The 21,350-nt window shown below is 38.7% G+C and overlaps 1 protein-coding gene across 1 annotated transcript; it reads right to left on the reverse strand.

Annotated features, from left to right (window-relative positions):
- Positions 1–632: 632 nt before the first annotated feature.
- LOC109463849 (unconventional myosin-Ic-like) lies at positions 633–20,886 on the reverse strand. The gene is made up of 33 exons (XM_019760729.1): positions 20,582–20,886; positions 13,667–13,839; positions 12,536–12,651; positions 12,271–12,341; positions 11,996–12,123; positions 11,701–11,781; positions 11,264–11,443; positions 10,948–11,046; positions 10,691–10,801; positions 10,457–10,528; positions 10,122–10,241; positions 9,782–9,849; positions 9,529–9,634; positions 9,173–9,253; positions 8,833–8,924; positions 8,524–8,569; positions 8,253–8,348; positions 7,930–8,010; positions 6,870–6,975; positions 6,503–6,620; positions 6,186–6,299; positions 5,839–5,915; positions 5,645–5,713; positions 5,401–5,485; positions 5,002–5,161; positions 4,644–4,727; positions 4,350–4,443; positions 4,002–4,072; positions 3,541–3,682; positions 3,040–3,110; positions 2,818–2,918; positions 1,591–1,690; positions 633–668 (listed from the first exon to the last, which is right to left on the reverse strand). Exons 2-33 carry the CDS (start codon positions 13,799–13,801, stop codon positions 648–650), a joined length of 3,096 nt encoding a protein of 1,031 aa, XP_019616288.1. The 5' UTR covers positions 13,802–13,839; positions 20,582–20,886; the 3' UTR covers positions 633–647.
- Positions 20,887–21,350: the final 464 nt, after the last annotated feature.

Here is a 21,350-nt window from a genome sequence, read left to right on the forward strand (position 1 = left end):
TCATATCCTTTGTAATTTTTAATTTTTCTGTTTTGATGATGAAAATGTCTCTTTTTTTCTCCAAAATCCATACTATTACCATGATGATCGACCTCCTTATGCAACCTTCATAGATGGTGCCACCTGAAAAATAAGTAGTATATCATGAGGTATCAAAATGACATAAATGAGAGGGAAACAATACACAATACCCCCAATGTCATATGAAAATGGCTCAGCCCTAGAGGGGGTTAATTGGTTTGAGGTCAGCCAATCACAGAAGAGCGCAGGCATTTCCTGAGAGGATGAACCTGAAGAAACAAAGGAGAAACCAGCTGACAGGGATAGTCTGAGAAACAGTGCTAGAGCTACAGGTGGCTTCTGTACCAGGCCTGTCTGTCAAAACACTGGGAACACAAGTACATTACATCATGTAGGGGAGGCCATTGGGAAAATAAACAAGACCAGAAATAGTTGTGATTCATTTCAGGTCTCCTTTGACCTTTCAATACAAAATGTGATGAAATGTTAATACTGGGAAGATAACCCAACTCTTGAAGAAATGTGTTCCAGGGCAAGTACAGAAATGCCATGTTGAACAAGAAGCAAAGTAAATTGTGTCTTTCTCATATATGCAAAGCATAACTCACCTGAGATATTTCTCATGCTCAATTTCCATCACATGCAGACTGAAGCAATGTAGATAGTAAAGACCAAGTTATAAAAAAAGTACAGTCTACAATTAAGTTTGATGTTAGTTTTTAGTGAAAATTATACACAAGTCTCTGTGTATAATTTTCTAGTTGGTTTATATTTTAACTTTTCATCGAAAAGCTTGCCCAACAGTGAACACCATTCAAAAGCCTTTTTCCCTTCCAAAGAATTGGAAGAAAGTCAGTTCTCAATTTCAATTCACGGTCTAAATCCTTTCCAGCCAAAAATGAGCAAAAAAAGGTCTGTCTGTGCTGTAGACTGTTCCTAACCTGTCAACTCGGGTAGTGAGAGACAGGAACTATTAGAGTAGCAGGCTGGAATGTACAGAATGTTGTGGGAAGGTGTCCTGGTACCAAATTAGGACTGGCAGCCTCACAGGTTCACACTCCTACTTAACCTGCCACCTAGGCTGAAAACTTTCACTTGGCAGAGACAGCAGCAGCTGAGAGTGAAAGTCTTAGGTTTGGTGCACCAGTCAATGGAAAGATCAAGGGAAACTCAAAGGCATGCATTGCAGGGGGTAGTCATTTGGTTAGACTCATAACTATCATGGTTAAAAGGCAGAGATTTTGAGCTGCAAAACAGATAGAAGAAACAGTATTGAAAACAATACATGGTAATCATTGAAATATGGTCATCATTGAAAATTTCTTTATGGTCTTCCTACTTTTGGGTAGGTTTTCTTAATTTCTGTATCTGTATCTTAATTTCTGTATCTGTATCTGTGTAGTCGGTACTAATGTCTTTGATCATAACACACTGGCCTTTTGGCTTTAAGTGCTGAGTGAGGGTCAAATTCACAGCAAGGCATCCTCTACTTCAAACAATCTGCCAGGCAAGCGCGAGAGACAAGCCTGACATGTTTAGGTGGTTTGCCCGTGAATCCTAAATACATACCACGACTAGCTGTCCTTTCTTCCCCTTCTCCACTCGAGTCTCTGCTCCCAATGAAAACTCAATCAGACCCTCCTTTCCTCCAGACATGGTGTAGGCCAGCCTATCAAGGGCACAAACAAGAACGTCACAGTTTGTTAACCTACACAGCTGCCTATTAGTGAGTTCTAACAGTTTTCAACCATGGATATTATGTTCATGATGTATCCTCGGTTCATGACACTAAGTAAGCTCTTTACCCTTTCAGGTATTTCCTGGATATTTGAGAAAAAAGCTTGACTTCCGTAGCAGCCAATCAAAAACAAAACATGACATAGTGGAAAGAAGTATTAACACAGAGCCTGCATAAGTGATGGACTACACTTTATGATGCCTTCAATGTATTCCTTCTTGTGGTTGTTCACATTTTCGCTGTTTATTAGTGGATTCTCACATGACTGAAGAATTTCACTGTAGACTGTTAGTACTGTAGAGGTCCAGCCTACTCAGCTACAATCTATTTAATCATGTCAGAAGCAAACACCTTTCAATCTTTTGTGAAAAGTATTTGTGAACAATTAAATCTTCCATACCTTTTAATACAGTTCTACTGCAGTATACATGAAGTAGGGAATTGAAATTCAACTTTCCCTACTTTTGAAGACTTATGGTACAAACCATGATAAGCTTGCTCTGCTTGTTACTGACTAATGTTTGTCATACTGTCCTTACAACACAAATGTTTGCCTTCAAGAACTAAAGGAGAATGAACTTGAGTGTTTTAGAGCTCTAGAGTTTCCTGACTCATGTACATATTGACAATGAATATTTTGGGGGCAGGGTTGCCTGTAGCATGGTGAAAGTTTAAAGAAGATATCACACTGTATCATCCGCCATGAGAATTTCACAGTGACATTAGAATGAGTGCTGTTCATGCTCAGCCACGTTCAGTCAACAGCACTGTTTATAGACTGTCTCAACACCCCCTTCCACAACACACCACACACAGAGCAATGCATTCACAACCTGTGACTTCTCACTTCTATCAAACCCTCCAAACCCTCACATTAGGGCTGTAGACAAATATGTGGGCTCTCTCTGTTTACTGAGCTGAAAGATACTCGATAAGAAGCAGCAGTAGTCGTGTGGTCATTTCAGAAGTCATGACACGGTGTTGACTTGAGGGTAAGGATGTTGACTCTGTGGCTAGCTCTGTAAACATGACGTGTGGACGTGAGAGTTGGTACCCACCCGCCGGGCTTGACGACCTGGATGGAGTTGATCTTGCCGGCCGCCAGGGCGATCTTGGTGGTCGCCTCGATCACCTGATCACTCAGGAGGATCACATCACCCTGGGGACACAGATGGATAACACAGATGAAGCTTATTGGTGCTGCTCACATAATTACGTTAATTCTGTCCAATAGGGATGCTTGTAACATCAAAATCCTAGAGATATATCATAGTCTTTACCTTTTCCTTCTTGTCTGTGCATTCTGCATGGATCACAAATATTCCATCTGCCAGCTCACTCACAGATATGCCTGAGAAAAGAATTATACAAATATTTTTTTACATTGTGTAAATATTTAGACATATTTACATTGTGTAAATAACACATTAGAAAGGAAACATTTGCTGGCTACTGCACAAAGTTTTGATTTCTAATTTTTGACAAATACATGTGTGTTGTACCTTGACCACTGCATATACCTGTGATGCCTCCTAGCAGAGGATGGTGTAAACTGGTATTAAGATGCTCATGACATACAAATGCAAAATACTGAATATGGTACTCATGATTGCCGTACAATTGAGTGCATTCTGAGGATAGTCATGCATGTATCCTGCAAAATTCTTCTTATGGAAAAGGCTGTCTTAGACCCTTGTCCCACAGTTGGTTCTGTCACTGCCTGCTTGAAAATTATGTGGCATGAAAATCGTACAATGACCTACGACTAGAGGCCGTCTGACCTGTGAGGTTCTCATACAGAATCTTGTCCTTGAGTTTGAAGTCCTGCTCATCCAGGATGTACACGGCCAGGTTGGTGGCGATCAGCACACGGGGGCGGGTCTTGTAACCATGGCGATCATACTTGGTGACTGGAGACATGTACTGTACAAGCAGATAACATTAAACACATATGCCATTAGCACATGCGCATGGGTTTCAACCTTCTACAAAACACTATATGCTGGAGTCAAGGCTTATAACGTTATAGAGATGACAAAAACAACAGGTTTTATTCTAGCAGAAGGCTTGAGTTCTGGGACAGGACTAAAACCACAGACAAATGATGTCTTGAGCTGTAACTACAAGGGAGCAGTAAGTAATCATTGAAGTGTTCAGTAAATCACTGGTGAAAGTGTATGAACAGTTACACAACCTCTGTTCCAAATTAGAATTTTTGATTGACAGTGTGACAGTATAATACCTTTGGTCTCTCTTCCTGACTCAGATACTTCTTGTCAAACACCTTGGACTTCAGTGCTTCGTGTTGTGGGGCTGTAGGATGGGAAACAGTACAACAGTTAGAGAAAGTGTCATCCAGTTCAGCACTGCTGGATTGAGGAATCCCATAGAGAGCAAAAGTGCTGTACTTAAAATCTTCAAATCTGTTCTTTAAAGATTTAAGATGTAAAGAATCCATTTAAATGAAAAGCTAGAAGTCAACACTGATGGCAGTGCAAGAGTTTCATCTTTCTGACAGCAACCAGTAAATAATCTAATTACATAATCAGAGCTATTTACTTGAATGTCAATTAATGCTTGACTTCCTTACTTAGTCTGTTGCTCTTGAAAGGCTGTGCCACACTCTCTGGGTAACTCGACTTCTTCCCTTTAAAAATCTCACTGGCTGTGAGCTTCTCTTGCATCTGCAGAAAAAAACATTGAAAAGTTGCCCTGTATTACATTTGTGTTTTGATAAACATTATCAAAGCAACAACATTATGTCGGGTTATGTAAACGTTCTATATACTAGTGAGGAAACTGTTCTTCATGCATTCTATGCACTATACATGCACTTTTAGATTTTTACATAACTTGTGTGGGAAGGCTATATGTTGGTTCTTACCTGCATCTTCTTCTGTGGAGACATGTTCAGACAGTACCGCCTCACCTGGTTATTGTGGAACATGTCCTTCAACAATGCTGATGTCTGTGTGGACAAATAAAAAATATTTAAGAGTTAATGACCTGCCTGAGGTGTATATGGTGTGATAAGGTCTTATCAGTTGCTATAACCACCAAAAAAAAACCCACCAAAACTGACACAGGTAAGACTAAGACTGACACACAATGTACTTTAATGGTGCCTGCAAAGCTGGTGTGTTATGCCAGAGGGCAGTTATACCAGCTATGATTACCTGACATATCTAGGGCTTGAAGAAGACAGACTGTATGTATTTGTAAGGAGTAAGATTCTGACAAACCTCCCTGAGGTTGGGTGGTGCAGTTGGCCAGGACTTGTCCAGGATAGACTTGGGCAGGGAGTCTCTGAGCTTGTGCAGGAAGGTGACCCGACAGTGGTTGATGAACATCTCGTTATCACCGTTGGGAGGCTGGTTTCTTGTGATGAACCCATTGATGTACCTGGAAAAATAAATAAAGAAAGAGAAATAGAAACCTTTGGAGACAAGAAATCAGAGATTTCAGGCTTCCAGGAAATGTTTTGGGCTTTCGAATGTATTGGAACTGTGCTGTGGAGGGGCTAAAATGATGTAATTTAATCAGGTACCACACACAGTCAACCTCTTCCTGAATTCCTCCACATGCTGCCCACTAACAACAGGGAAATTACTTGAAGCTGATTCCAATAGTGATCTACTAACCTGCGCAGAACCTGTGCAGCATTCCTTCTCCTTTCCAGTAGCCTCTTGGCTGCCACTCTCTTCCAGTGAGCAGCAATCATCGTCACTGGGGAAAAAATACATTGCTTGATGCTTGGTGCTTACAAGACAGTTGCAATCAAATACCCCAGTTGGCAGTATTAACCAAATATTTGGAAGATGACTATTTGTAGTACATTGTAGTCATATTCATCTCCTACTAGGAAGAAACAGTTCATAACGTTACCTGCCCATTGCATCCTCTTGTACTTCTTGTACTGTGCATGGCCCTTGTATGTTGCCTGAATGGTAGTGGCTGTCAACAGAATGAAATGCAAGTAATATCTGTTAAGGCAATCTTTCTTCACAAATATCTAATATCTATGTTGTGTGTTGACAGCATAAGAGAACTTGACTTAAAGATATGAGGGGCTGACATACCCAGGTCATGCTTCTTCAGCTGGAAGGCATCCTCAGTGGCAAACAGAGTCTTGGGGAGCCGGATAAAGATCTTGGTACTAATGCAGACAAAGAAGTCTATTAGACAAAGCTATTGTACTGAATGGAAAAAAAATCTTAATGATACATTGGACCATTGGAGGGCCATGTACTAGGTAGCCTTTATCAAAGAAATTGGAAAACCTCAAAGACATGAAGATTTTGAATGTACATGTAGTCTTCCCTTTTTATGGTGTAGTTCTACAAAATGTAATCTTCTTATCATCAAACACTAGGTAAGCCTGTTCTTGATAGATATACATGATGCCGATAACTGAGTGAAAGCTTACTTTCCCAGCCTGTACTCATCATGTCTGTACTCCATGGACTGGCACAGCAGTTCTACCCCATCCTTTGGTTTTCCGTAGTAGTTGGGCCACGTGTCCTTGCACAAACACTTGTACCTAATCGTCCAAACAATTTTCAAAGAATCAAAAGCCTCGAATATGTTCGAATTCAGAAAACAATATTGAAACAATCTACAATGATACAGGACACAACAAATTTTGATGTGTCAAAATAAAACACAAGGACAATAGGTAGGAACAGCCACACGCAATATTATCTTATTAAGAAGACAAAATGTTTTAGGTTCTGACTGTCCTACCTGTTGAGGAAAGCCTCATAAGGTCTCCTGTAGGCGAATCCTGCCCGCCTCACTCTCAGGTTCTCCATCAGACCCAGGTACTTCACCTGGTGACGGATCAGGATCGGATCAAACACACCTGCATAGGAGGAGACATAACATAAAATGGATCTTGTTTTTAAACGGTAGTTACAGTTTCTAGTCCACAGTTAATTCGATATAGGAAATTTTTGAGGTGACCACTTACGAAGGTAGATATGCAGGACCAATTGTTGTTTAGAAAGTATTGGATTTTTCCCATCCTTACAAAGGTACCTCAGATTTCTTGAAAAGATAAATTTGTGTATTCGTTTTCTATATTGATTACTTAAGAATCCATGAGTCTGACCTGGCATCTTGTTGTCATTAGGCTTGATACAGCGGACGTAGGACGGTTCCTCCTTCATCAAGATGGCCATCAGCTGGTTCAGACTGGTTTTGAACTGGGTCGCAGTCTGGAGGTTTAAAGCAGGTTTGAAACAGGGAATTAAGTTAGATTACATTTTCTAAAACAAAATGCAGGTTCTACAGAGAGTCAAGAAGAACAACATGTCAACAAGGTCAACATAACTAATCAAACATCAAGCAAAAATACAGATGCTGGCAAATTTTGAGTAATTACGTATGGAATCCAGGATGTTAACCATACATATTTTGATGACCAACGGTTGGATTAAAACCTATAATCTACACTTCCATATTGTGTATTTTTTTTACAAGTTAGTATGTAGGTTCATTCACATAACAAGTCAAACACAAAGCAACAACCAGACACGCTTCAAATATTGTACAAAATCCAATAGCCATAAAACATAGTACGTTAGTAGTCTTTGAGTACACCACACAGCCTATCCTATGATTTGCTACCTTACAGACATACCTGTCCACCAGCACAAGGCTGTATGGAGGAAGGCCTTCCTGATGAAGAGAAAGGTGCAAGGAGGAATAAAAGAGAACAAGGGCGGAGAGCAGGGCGGCAAGACAGGAAACTTAATGTGCGAGAGAACACATATCAGCAACATCACCTTCCAACAAAGGACTCGTGCTATGCAGTTTATCTTTCAAGGTAGAAAGTAGCAAAGTACGATCTGCTGTAAGAGTATGAATACAGACACCACAGGAATATATTTTCATAGGACATATCTTATGCATAACAATTTGCAAAGTAACAGCTACAGTAGGTGCTAGAAATTAAAGGACACTGCATAGAGACATTTGCAAGAGTTGTAGAGCAAAAAGGTATAAATGATACAATTGCTACCACCAACATATCATAGGTACAGAGACTTATAAAACAGTAATCAATAGTTTCCCAGAAGGAAACCTCTCTCTTTTCTTATAACAGATGACTAATGCTGAAAAGCTTCATAAGATTCCTAGATGCTGGAGTTTTTAGACCATTGACTCACAGTGACAGGTCTCTTCTTATCATCCAGCTCAGACTTGGGGAAGCAGGAAGAAGTCACTTGGTTCTTACTCTCACACATGGCCTAAGATGAAAAGAGCAACACGTTTTATTTTACTTCAATGCTATTATTATCAAATTAGTGATTATCAAACATAAAAGACTTGTACATGTATATGGTTATTGTACTTCTTGCTGAAAACAACAGGAACAAATTGATCATGCTGCATATACAAATAAGCTTCAGTGTATACAGTGCCTGAAAGATATTTACCGGTAGTTGATGCTACAATAAGTCGAACTATATGTGGTTGTATCTACATGTACCTCTTTGAGGTCCCTGTACAGAAGGTCGTTGTTTTTATCCAGGAAGCCGGTGACACTGTAGGTCACATCTCCTGCGTAGTGCCTCAATCTGAACTCCTGAAAAACCAGAAAGTTTACATTATTCTTCTCCACAGGCTGACCAAATACCAAATTCCAACAGAGGTAATTTTCTATACCTGTATCTATTCATTTGTCACCTTTTGTGTCTTTTGTATCTTCAATAGAAGATGGCATCAATAGTAAAAAGAGAGTAGTGAATTTTTTTTCTTACATCTCTGTCCAATGTCTTCCTCGTCTGCACATCTCCAGTCCTGTGACTGGAAGACAAAATAAAGACATTTTAATAGTGTGGTGATGTACCTGAATCTACTGGTATTTCAATCTCGAAGATGTCAGGTTATAAAAGATATCCTTAGAATTCAATCCCTGGGCCCAAAAAAGCTTTAATAGATACAGATCAGTGTTAACATAGTCGTATATTTTGTACATGTACCTTTCAAATGAACTAAGTTCTGACAAAAAGTCTAGCAACCATTGCAGTAAGAAAAGGTTCTACATGTACTATCATATAATGACATACCTGACGAAGTGTGGATGTTCTCCCACGGCGTTCTCCAGCTTGGCCAGGAACGTCAGATCTGTGGGGTCGCCTGGCAACAGGCACTCCTCATCCTGGGAACAAGAGCAAACTCTTCAACCCAGGACACTCAGTAATAAATACCATGATCAACCATCTCTCTGACATGTCTTGATATAAAAACAACTTGAATATTTCCTTAAAAATCATACAAATCTGATGACACTTAACACAAGTGACAAGCATTAAAATGTCATGGACATACATTGTAAGAGGCTTAATAATGACTTTATATATGGTACATGTACATGTACATATGTTAGGTATACCCAGAATACCATACCAGAATAGAAATGATGCCTCTGTGCCTCTCCTCCACCAGGTCACAGATGATCTTATTGTTGAAGTAGGCTATAGGTTCCCACTGGAAAAGACATTGAAACAAGTGTCAAATACATGTACTCCAATAACAAACAGTTCCATATTGTTGTTGCTGGTGCCTTATGTTGACCACAGTATACAACCTGTGTGCTAAGAGGGCCTGCAAGCCCTTTTTTGTAAGGCGTAATCAGGCCGTTTTAGACTTCGTAATTCGTAGGCAGCCTCCGCAAAAATCAACGTAATTCGTAATTGGACATTAGCCGCAAATCGTAAAGTCGTAATCAGCTCTGAGACTTTAACGTAATTCGTAATAGGCACCTCTATCCCCTCACTCAGGTACTCCTCCTGTTCTGACTTCAGGGTCAGCTCGATGAACAGCTGCTGAAGTTTCTCATTGCAGAAGTTGATGCAGAACTGCTCAAAACTACAGAAAAAAATCAACAACAGATTTTTCTTAGTCCACACTATACAAAGCCTCAGAGTCTGACAAAAGTATAATGAGGGTCTGACAAAAATCATGATTCTTATCACAAACATTTTAGAACAGAAAACTGACAGTCACTGAGCTTACCTATTTTTCTGGAAAACCTCAAACCCATATATGTCCAGGAGGCCTATCACATGTTTCCTGTATTGTTCCTGAAGAAAGGACAGACAGAATATACAATGTACTTAAAGATTATAACTGGCTTTTGATTCCCATGAATTTTCCCATGAATTTTCCCCCAGTAGAGTCATCACTTTCCTTGTTTCTAACGTTGGTCTTTAAAAAACTGACTGATAAATGTGACATATCTGCTAGGATGACTCATGCCCCAAGTTTACTTAAAGATTCCTTGTCTTCTCTATAACAATGCTAGAAAAAGGGTCTCCTACAAAGTCCAACCCTGTGGTTGGTTGACAAAGCTGACCTTGTTAGCCAATGAGGTGTTGATCTTCTGGACCAGCCAGGTGAACATCCTGTCATACACAGCCTTGGAGAGGGCATCCCGGGCATAGGCAGCCTGGTCTTCATTCAGAGGAGACAACAGCTACAGAAATTAGAAAAAAGATATGATATGGAACATTGTATATACACATACTTTCAATGTAAGATTATTTTAATTTCATTCCATTCTTATATTCAACAGCATCATTTTTTCATACTGTCAGCATTTGATATCATTGTATAGAATGAAGTAGATAGCTCTGTAACTTTTAAGTTTGTAAAGGTTAGTACTGGAACAAACAATGTAAAAGTATTCACCTTTTCTCCCTTGGCTACGATGGTCCTGTGAGTTAGTGCCTTTTCCAGGATCTCTTCAGGACACTGTAGCAGCTGATATGGGAATTAAAGAACAATTGTTTAGTCCACAAAACATATAAACTACATTGTATAAGGGAATATTGTTCCGGAAATCAGTTCTAATCAATTTTGCCATGTTCAATGTCATCAAATCAGATTGAAAGGATTCAATAAGCAAAGTCAACTCTAACCTACCCTGGCCACTCTGTTGACTGGCATGGCGTCTATGATACCGGCCCTGTCTCCATCGGATGTGAAGACCACGTCTCCAAGGTGTATAATACTGGCCACAATAGACAGCAACTCCTAACAGGAAATTTCAAACACAATCACACATTCGATTTTCCTCTTCATTGATGTAAACTAAAAAGATTATATAGCTACAAATACGGAACATACATAAGAGTACAGTCTAATTACAAATATGAAATAAATGAGGTTTTAGGTCATACCTCTATTTCCTCTTGTGTGAAGTCGATGACTTTTAGTGCATTGTACACAGTTTTGAAGTCAGCTTTGTCGTCTATGGATGAAACTCTGGTGCAGTTACCCTTTGGAAATAGAATCAGTAGTATATATGAGAAAGTTTTCATGTAAGGTATCAAACAAAACGCATGGCATTGTAAAGAAGAATTTCTAAAGTATCAAACTCTTCCCAAAAATTTGCAATACAAAGAGGCAAATATATGATTTAATGTGACCACCCAGACCACATTGTTCTTGAAAGATTTCACATTCATTTCTTAAGAAAAAGGAGTCTTGACTAACCTTGCTGAGGTAAGCATAGCTGTCTGGTCTTCTCTCTAAGAAGAAGGTGTCTAACAAGTCCTGGTCTGCCCCGGCCAGGAGCTGGTAGAAGATGTGGAAGCTCCTCTCCCCCTCTGCCTGCTGAACCACACGGGACTTCTCTAACAGGTAGTTCAGGATGTGGCCACCTACTGGAGCTCCCTGGAATTACAACAACATCCTTTTAATGTGTATTCAACTGTGTTTATAGTATACACATGTATATCCTTCTAATGCTACAGTTGTGCATACTGGTAGCGTGTAACATGCACAGCAATTGTAAAATAATTCTTATGCTTCTTTTGTGAAATACATAACATATCATGAAGTCAACGTTTCTTATGCATGTAGATGAACCACCTTGCAGAAACTACAGACAGTGTCACGACATACTGATGATGTGTTGTTAACACACCTACCTTGTAGTCAAATTGTACGTCCATGTACTTGCCAAACCTACTGGAGTTGTCATTACGGATGGTCTTGGCATTCCCAAAAGCCTGAAAAGCACAGGAGGAGTCATCAATGTCCAACAGAGCTAAACATACTGTTTTGATTTATACATCTCCTTTTATCATCCATTTAACCACTAACTGTCACCTATTCCTATTATGTTTTTGAGATACATTTTATGAGTAAAAGTATAAGACACTGAGATTACATCAAAGAATGATAAAATCAATGATGCAAGTTGTTCATACACATGAATCCTACCTCAAGTACAGGGTTAGACAGGATCAGTCTGTCCTTTATTCTGTCCACATCGTGGCTGTGGGTACTGCACACTGCCAGATACTGCAACATTTTCTTGGATGCCTCTGTTTTACCTGCCCCGCTTTCCCCTAAACAACAAAACAAAGTTAACATCTTTGCTCACTGGTGCTGATAAAATACAAGTTGAGGTCTGCTTCTTAATTGTATTTTAGCTGTAGGAGATTTTCTAACTGGTTGAAAGGTGACACAAAAGAGTGTCTAAGTGTATAACAAACCTGAGATGAGTACACACTGGTCTCTAGCCTCTCCTCGCATGCTGCGGTAGGCATTATCTGCAGTGGCAAAGCTGGGCAACAAACAAGAATAAAGTTGTTACATTTATACATTTTTGTACAATACGTTAATTTCAATGACAAGTATCTAAGAATAAAGAGTGCTGAAGGAGCTAATGTCATTAAAGACAACTCCACATACACACACATAAATGTATTTGAACAATTCAAATCATTAGACTGGCTCTTTACTGTAGTTCAAACTCACATGTGAGGTGGCGCTTCATAGAAGTTGACTCCCCTGTATATCTGCATCTGCTCTGGGGTGTACAGTTTGAGGTCCCTGTAGGGGTTTACAGACACCACCACAGGGCCAATATATGTCTGCAAGTAGCAGCAACAATGAAACAGTATATGTTTAAACCACTTCACACAACAAGGATGATTAATTCTACATGAAATGAATAAGGGAAGATCTGTAAGTGTGACCAAAAACTGATGATTACTTCAAATTTATAAAAACAGTGAACAGTGTTGTATTAAAGAAAAATGATACTTTTAATGCTGCATTTTGTATCCCTGAATTTATTTGGGGCCATTGGACTGACTGTAAACAAACGTTAGCTCTGTTGACAGTCTTGTCTTGAACAATCAATTCTATTTGCCTTATAAAAACATCCATGTTGACTTAGTGAAACAACTTGAGATAAGGCACACACAGACCTATAAACTATAGCAAACATCTGAACCTGAGTTATTAGTGCATGTATGTGCATAAAAAATGCAGTTGAAAAACATACCCTCCCTCAAGTGTTTATATTCAGTTAAGTGTAGTACATATATCTTAAAGTAGATTACTGTGTAAAAATGCTATTATAAGATATGCCATATCCAAACAAACATTTGAAAAGTTGCTACTGTAGACATTTGGAAGCCCTTGTCTATACACAAGACTTAAGGAGGGTTTGTCAGTTGAATCAGGGGTTTGTTTTGATACTTAGACAAACATACATGCAGGAATTCAGGACATTCAGAGCATGAAGGAGACAAAACAGGAAAACAGTCCTGTAGTGACTGCGCATTTCTTGTTACCACTAGTACTGCAGATTTAATGATGAGGGTCTGGTTTGCACTAGAATGTTTCTGTTATGATGAAACTGTTTGATACCATATGTTGGTCAAGTTTAGACATTCAGGTAATAAGATACGCCCCCCCAAAAAACAGTTATTCAAGCAACCATATGTGATTTTGGAATACCATGTTCGATACCATGATTATCTAAAAGTGAAAATTAACTGTGGAGTGGATAGGTCAGGTTAATACTATTCACTGTCTTTATCAAAAATATTTATATCATCATATCAATAAACATAAGCAAAACCATTGTATTAAACCTACATATATGAGGTTGTGTTGGAACCTCTTGCGCAGGTTTTCGATGAAGGCGTCCTCGCTGCGATAGTTCTCCAGCAGCACGAAGTCAAGTACGCCGACCCGATCACGAGCACTCAGGGCCCCTTCCACGTGGTCCATCCTCAACTGTCAGCGGGCGCTATGTTGTCACTTCAATTCTGTTGGGAAAAAAACACTTAACTGAAACAGTGCTATGATGGCAGTCATTGATTACTCATTTGATCAAGTGTTGACACAGTTACCGTAAAACAGGAAGAGTGGCAACTGACTAGATTGAAGTGTACTGCATATATACTGGGCACAACTTCGCAAAACAAACAATCATAATTAACAGTTACTATGTCCTTGAGACAATGTTGAACAGTTACTGGGACTACGATTATGATTGCAAGCCCATCCTATCACACAGATTGTACATATCTAAACTGGGACACTACACGCCATAAATAAAGGTGTGGTTACCAGTGTTATTTCTATTGTAAGTGCCTGTACCATGGAAATTGGTGACTGTTTTAGCCAATCTGATTCAATACTTTGATTAGAATTCCAGGTGTGGCCCTGAAGCCTTCATCCATGGCCAGTACTTACACCTACACAAGAGCTACTCACCTTGGAGTTAGCCTTCCTGTTTTGCCTGGCTTACATCCAGCTAATAAACACAGGGAAAAGCTGTCCTAGCAGCACTACTGATGGCCAGGAATGTTCCCAATGTGGACTCAAGTTGGGGGTAGGCTATCAGTTATAGCCGTAGGTAAGCCAATCCAAGCAAAAAGGCTAGTCCCCTGGTTAAGTAGGAGGTATCATTTCTACTGCGGGAGTCAACAATCTCTATAGTGCCTTCTATCATATACACTTCCAGGGAATCATATACCAGTACAATGTAGAATCATGGATTTCTCATTACCAAAAATTGATATTAGGTATATGAGTTCATTCCACATATATTGGTCTAGTATTCTATTTGTATTATTGTCTCCTAAGTCATATGTAACATTAGAACCTAACAGAAAACTGTGTTAAGGTGAGGCAATTTGCACAGATGTAAAATGCAATTATCACCTAGCTAATTTGTACAGGATATGCATTAGTTAGTTCTTGATAATTAATTAGTTAGTATGAGGTGTCCAGTGTCGGCAGTATCAGTATCACAATACACTCTTCTCAGTCATTACAAGCCTGATTGATTTTCACACTGGGAGTCAATTAAATTTACTGCTATATGCAACAACACATTCCATTTCTACCTTTCCACCTTTTTTTGCTGTTAAGTTTTACTTGGACATGGTTCAAACTCTGTACCTGTTGACATTTTTCTTGCAGACTGGAGGAGCACTCTGGAGTAACCAAACTTGACGTTAACCAAACTGAAGGATGTTGATAGATTTCTGCAAACATCCGTTGCAGACAGGCTCTTCTAAAACATACTCATGCCTGTGGTATTTCTCTTAAGGTGGCATGGTCCTATTGAACTTGCTTCAATCAGACATCATGCCTCAAATGCTACTACCCCCACAGTAGTCTGTAAGATATACAGGAAATTCCAAGCCATGTTTCAGTCTGTAGATATTGTGCTTACAATGAATTGGTACACAAAGCCACAGATACAGGGCTGATGACATAATGTCGTGCTATACTAGTCTATGGTATAGTGGTGGAATACAAAGAAGGGTGACAGATGGCATGTCAAAAGCCTTTTTCAAGTTACTGGTATATCTGATTTGACACATTACCATGATATTTAGTATGCACCTTGACAAATAAAACAGCAAAACAGGGCGACCATTATAATACATACATGCATGATATTCTTAAAATCCCCTGGAAAACCTACTAGCAGTGGCTCTCATGTGTAGACACAGGTCAAAGACCACAACAAATAAAACGGAAACCTTTTAAAGCGATTTAGTCATGAACAGCAATAGCAGTCAATGAAAGGACTACTGTACATACAATGTATATCTCACTGGTGGGTTATTTTTTTACTTTTCAATGAAGAAATGCTGGTAACTTGCTGCAGGTACTAGTATAGAAATCATAACAAATTTGGTTAATGGTAAATGTACTGTTGTTTCTTACCTGTGTGCCGCAATTACACGAGCCTTAACATAGCTGAAGTAGAATTGTAAACATGAAACGAAGACGGTTTTATGAATCAAGCCTTAAAAACCAGTTCTGCAACGGCTTTCAATTACCAAATCCTCCAACCGTTACCCATGGCACGACCTCGCTCAACTGTCATTTTGACAACAAACACACAAGGCCAAACTGCTGGTACCTTTGCATTCAGATTTTACCTCACAACAATCATAAAGCGTTCCTAAAAGTAGGCCAACAAAATCAATATAAAAAGGTCTTGTCGACACGTGTCAAAAGTCAAAGCACAAGAAGAATTCCACTTATCTGCGTACTGAATTAGATTGGTCTGCATATAAACACGTGGGAGAGAGTCACTCGTCTAACTGGTAACAACAAAGGTTCAAAGACCTTAGCTGATGGGTGTGGCACAAATACAAAATACATTCTACAATGCCCAAACTTATTACACTGAGCACTCTAATTGATGTTAAGGTCCATTGCATAATAGTTTACTACAAAGCTCATAGAATATGCAATGAGCATAACAGCTCGCTCACTGTCGCAGCATTTTTTGATGATCGATATTGAAATCTAAAGGCATTATGATTAATGTTGCATGATGGAGCTAAGGGTAGTGACCTGCACAATTTTGTTGCTGTCATTACCATGACATTAGTCATACTAAAGAAATACAGGACTGGTCTAGGTCTTGCATAAAAGCTTTAGAGCTTGCTTTCGATATAGATCTTTTGAAATAGGACTCGGAAATATCACTAAAGGGAGCTTATGCCTTGAAATATGCTACAGAATTAGTAGCTTATAGCCTTAATGCTAATGTATACAAATCATTATATCTGAGCTGTTTGGGACCCAATGGGCTGACAAATGCTTGATAAAACAGTTATTAATTTTGCATGAGATGGTCTGGTACAAGTCCCAAAGGACTGGATCATCACCATTGCTATAGATAAGGCTGTAGTTATTATCTATACCTAACCATACAGTGTCCTTAATTGTTTTGACATCTGATACAGAATGAAAACAACCAAATGTTAACCACTTTGCATAAAATGGAGACCAGTGTTGTTTTTGATCAAGACATGAAAAAAAGGACAAAAATTCACAAGGGAATAAAATGTTGAACACAAAATGACCTTCTGAAAGTTAACCAGTACACCTCATATTTTACCCAGACATCTTAATTTGATAATGATCTGGTATTTCCCACCAGAGGGTTACCACAGTCTCCACTAATCAGGTTAACCGGTACTAACCGATTTAACATGGATTACACGGTCTGTACCATAGAAAAAACAATCATCCTAACATCATCAGCTTTACTCAAGTCAAGTGCTTAGCCATGTACTGGTGTCATTTCCCACAATCTGGCAGATTCACAACTTTAGAAAGCAGAGAATAGGAATAGAAAAAGTATAATTTTAAATCATCACGAAATGCAGTACATTGTACATGCCTGTCAATCTGTTGACCCGTATAGAATTGACTTGTCAGTTGCATGTACAATTGTACATTTAGATATTAAATCTGCAAATACATGTATATCTAGCACAAACACAATTATCAAATTCTAATGTATAGACAGCAAAAATATACATTTTCATTGCTCCAATCAAGTCCAAGTGTAGACTTTTTGCTGTAGGTAATACTAGTAACCCAGTGACCCTAGATTGTTGACACCTCAGTAGTACAGAGGGACATGTGTGGAACAAATTGATAACCTTAATGGGTTTACTTTACAAAGCAAACTTCCATGCCAAATTCCATTCCAGATCATCAAAGAGAAGCTTTTCTGGGTTTTGTGCTTTTCAGTCTAAACATTAATTCAGAAAACACTCAAAACATACCTGCCTAAAGCACCGGTGGGAGAACTATGAAGTCTTTATCCCTTGTTTTACCTCTAACAGGTGTGCTAAAACAACATTGGACCTTACAAATAGAAGCCTATGTTAGAGAGAACAAGACAAGGATCCATTCTGTTAGGCTTGTAGCAAGCACAGTTATTTGATTCCATGGGTCGCCCTAGATAAACTCATTGTTGACAGGTAGAATTAAGGTCTGAGCTTTGGCAAACTTGGGGAAGAAAGTCTGTCCAATTTCATACATCTAATATCTAGCTATATGTCACAGATAATGTGTGATGTTATCAATTTCAGTACCGTTAAATGATATCAGAAATGTTGAGCCACATTCTTAAGACATTATCTCATAAATTATGAAACTGTCCATTGAAGGTGCGGTTGATTAAAATGTTGGAAGTTTATCTACTAGTATTATGTGAAGCACTTTACATCATAGTATTGTTACTATTATAAGCAATGCTGCATGATACTTTAACCTTCATGGTTGACTAAATAACATGCTCTTTTAACCCCCCTCCCCTAATGCCCCTCATTGTATGTACATTGCGCCAGGTGTAGTGGCTAACAATGTGCTAACGTAACCAAAAAGGAATGTGACCTGTACTTGACCTTATGTTACCTTTCTTTATTTAACACTGAATTGATCTGACTGTACTTACCAGTAAGGTAAATAATGCCATGTGTTCTTTAATTTGTCTGGCGTCAACTATAAAGACTGGTTAGATCTAAATATAGGAAAAAAACCCTTTAATGTATATCAGACAAAGGAAAGGAGGAAGGAAAGGAGTACTCTTTGAACAATTTGCCTTTATCTCAAGAGCTTTCATTAAATTTATACTGGTATTCTTCATTCATACATAAACAGCTATATCTGAAGCCCTTGCCAATTATCAGAGAATTTTCTGTCACCTTTTCATAAGCCATTGGCCATGAAATCTGATTTTCAGCTCAAAGGACTTAAAAGCAATGCACAATTGGGGATGACCTTGAAATTATACAGGTCAAAGGTAGATTATGAATACAAAGTGGTGACTGTTGACTCAGCCAGCCAATCATGGACTGTGCCAGCTGTAAAATTTCTCACTGTTTTGCTGCAAGAATGTTTTTTTCTTTGTACAGGATGCTTTGCTTTCTTTATCCAATTTAGAAAATTATATAGGCAGGTACTAGTAAGTTATAACAACAATATGTAATCACCATTAAAGGCTAATGAAACCAACTGTCAACATATTTGAGCATATCAAAATAAGGCATGCCTTTCTTGGGATAGGTAAACCTGGAGGCAAATTTATGACAAAAACAATCATGATTTGGAACCATAACAAAGGCAAAACTGTGGTGACCCAAACTAATGATATGACCAGAGCCTCTGACTCATAACACTTTAGACTTAATCATAGCACTCCCACCTTCAAAACTAGCACCATATTTGGGCACCGATTCAGTAGGTTGGGGTTCCACAGGAGATGAGGTGACAGGAAAGGTTTGGGGCAACATCAATCCAACATGTGTTTCTTGTCTCTGGTACATTAACATTTCATGCCAGAATGAGCAAAAACCTAGGACTAAAATGGACAAAATGTGAAAAGATGATGTCAGAAGTACTCTTAGTAAATATGACCTCACCTTACCACACCTATATAATCAATAGACTAAATATAACACATGCTATATATCATTAATTTATGAAATATAATGACATCTAAATGAACAACAGGTTGTCCTGTTTGTAGCTGAGGCCCAATCAAACAACTTGCTAAGGCTATAGATGACATTATGATTTGTACTGTAAAAAAGGAAACATTGAATATGTAATATACAATATGTAAGATTGCATTTATTCATAAGGGTCTGCCAGGGGCGGTGGTTACAGATATGCATTTTTATTTCATTTTCAATCATATCAAAGCATATGAAATCAAAGGGCTGATGTTAGTGGGTAAATTCAGGATGTTTTTCTCCTCTGTATTTTCTTTGTAATCCAAAATTTTAGGACATGTTGCCATAACAAAGGAGCTTTAAAGCAATGAAAAAACAATGTATTTTGATCCACTATTTCCGGAAGGTAACACAAATAAATATATTTGAGAAAGACCTTGCCAAACAGAGGACGGCAGTTAAACAAGTCATCAGCCTGAAAATTCTACAAGCAAACAATGACATTGCCATTTACAACTGGCACCACTAACATTACTAAGTAACCATTTCAATCATTAACAGGTTAACAATCCAATGTTGAAACGGTAAGGTGATATTTTCTTCCTGTCAGGGGGGAAAACCAGTTATGGGTACCGTATGGACAATCGCACCAGACGACAAGAACCAACAAGAGCACAGTGCACACGTTGTTTACGCTGACATGTTAACATGCCAACATCCTGTTGAAAGTGTCAACAAAGTTGTGTATCTATCACTCTCAACTAGATGCAATTCAAGACCTAAATGCGATTAAACAGTCACACATATGGCTTAGAAATGTGTGAGTTGAGCTGCTAAATGAATTCCCAATATCTAAAAAAAGATAAATGAATAGGTGGACAAGGATTTATTAGGTAATGTCATATCAAGGAGCTTGGAGCTCCTTGGTCATATTCAATTATTTAAATAGAGACTCAATAATCTATTTAACAACTTTTATGTGCATCAGAACTAAAAATCTGCTTCTCATTTCCCAGCAGAAGATTTGGAACAAAGGATGAGTTGATGCAGACACTGATGTGACATGACGTAGACTGATGAATGGAAGGATTTGTTGAAGACGTTTGACAATCTTCTGACGTCACGGATCACTCAAGGAGAGAAAAAACAAATCGCCGGCTGGTTTAAAACACTTCACTTTCACCATTAAACTTGAACTTTCCTCATTAATTGTTTAGCCAAAGTCTTTTTTCCACAGGAATGTTAATTATTCGTGCAGGCATGGGGAATAAACAGTGACTGTTACCTGTCTGTCGCGGCCGCCGCTCTGGAATGTTGGTGTACTCGATATCGTACCGGCCCAAGAGTTTCAGCCACACCCTGAAGAAAAAGCCGATTTCTCTCCAATTTCCTCTCAGAAAAGGTCTGGCAAGGCCTGGAGTAGAAGGTTACGAGTCTGAAATGGTGGGAAAAGTCCACAAATGTCTCTTGTCGTGATAAAATTGAGGTGGAAACCAAAATTCAGACGACTTTTGTGCGCTCCGGAGTGCTCAGCCGGTCTTCACATTGGTCCTGGCGTGCACGACCTTTGACATTGAGGCTATTCCATAAACTCGCAAAACTTAGAAGAAGATATTTGTTTATGAAACTAAAGTAAAGATTTCATAAGTCATCATTTTAAGAAAAGAATAACATTAGGCAATACTTTCTATGGCATTAATTAATGACGAAGGTGAATAAAACTGGTACAAAATTTAGAATCAATAAACTCTCCCTTCAGATGAAATGGTATCTCCTAAAAGGCGGGAAATTTGAATATCTGTGGTGCTCAAGGCTGAAATTATTTTGCCGCAGAGAATTACCCGCAAAGTTTCATTCTTATTTCGGAAAATGCGGCATTGTTGCTTTATGATAGGCTGACATTTTAGTCCGTGTATTTTGATTTAGAATTAGGCTGATAACGTTTCATGTTTACCTTGCTCCAAAGTATGTATTTTATGAGGATAAACTACGAACTATCTTAATATAAAGAATGGATCATATTGCACACTAAGAAGATTGCTTTCTTTTATTGT

Source organism: Branchiostoma belcheri, unplaced genomic scaffold, assembly GCF_001625305.1.
Source record: "Branchiostoma belcheri isolate BF01 breed outbred unplaced genomic scaffold, Haploidv18h27 scaffold1, whole genome shotgun sequence".
In the NCBI taxonomy this organism is placed as follows: domain Eukaryota; kingdom Metazoa; phylum Chordata; class Leptocardii; order Amphioxiformes; family Branchiostomatidae; genus Branchiostoma; species Branchiostoma belcheri.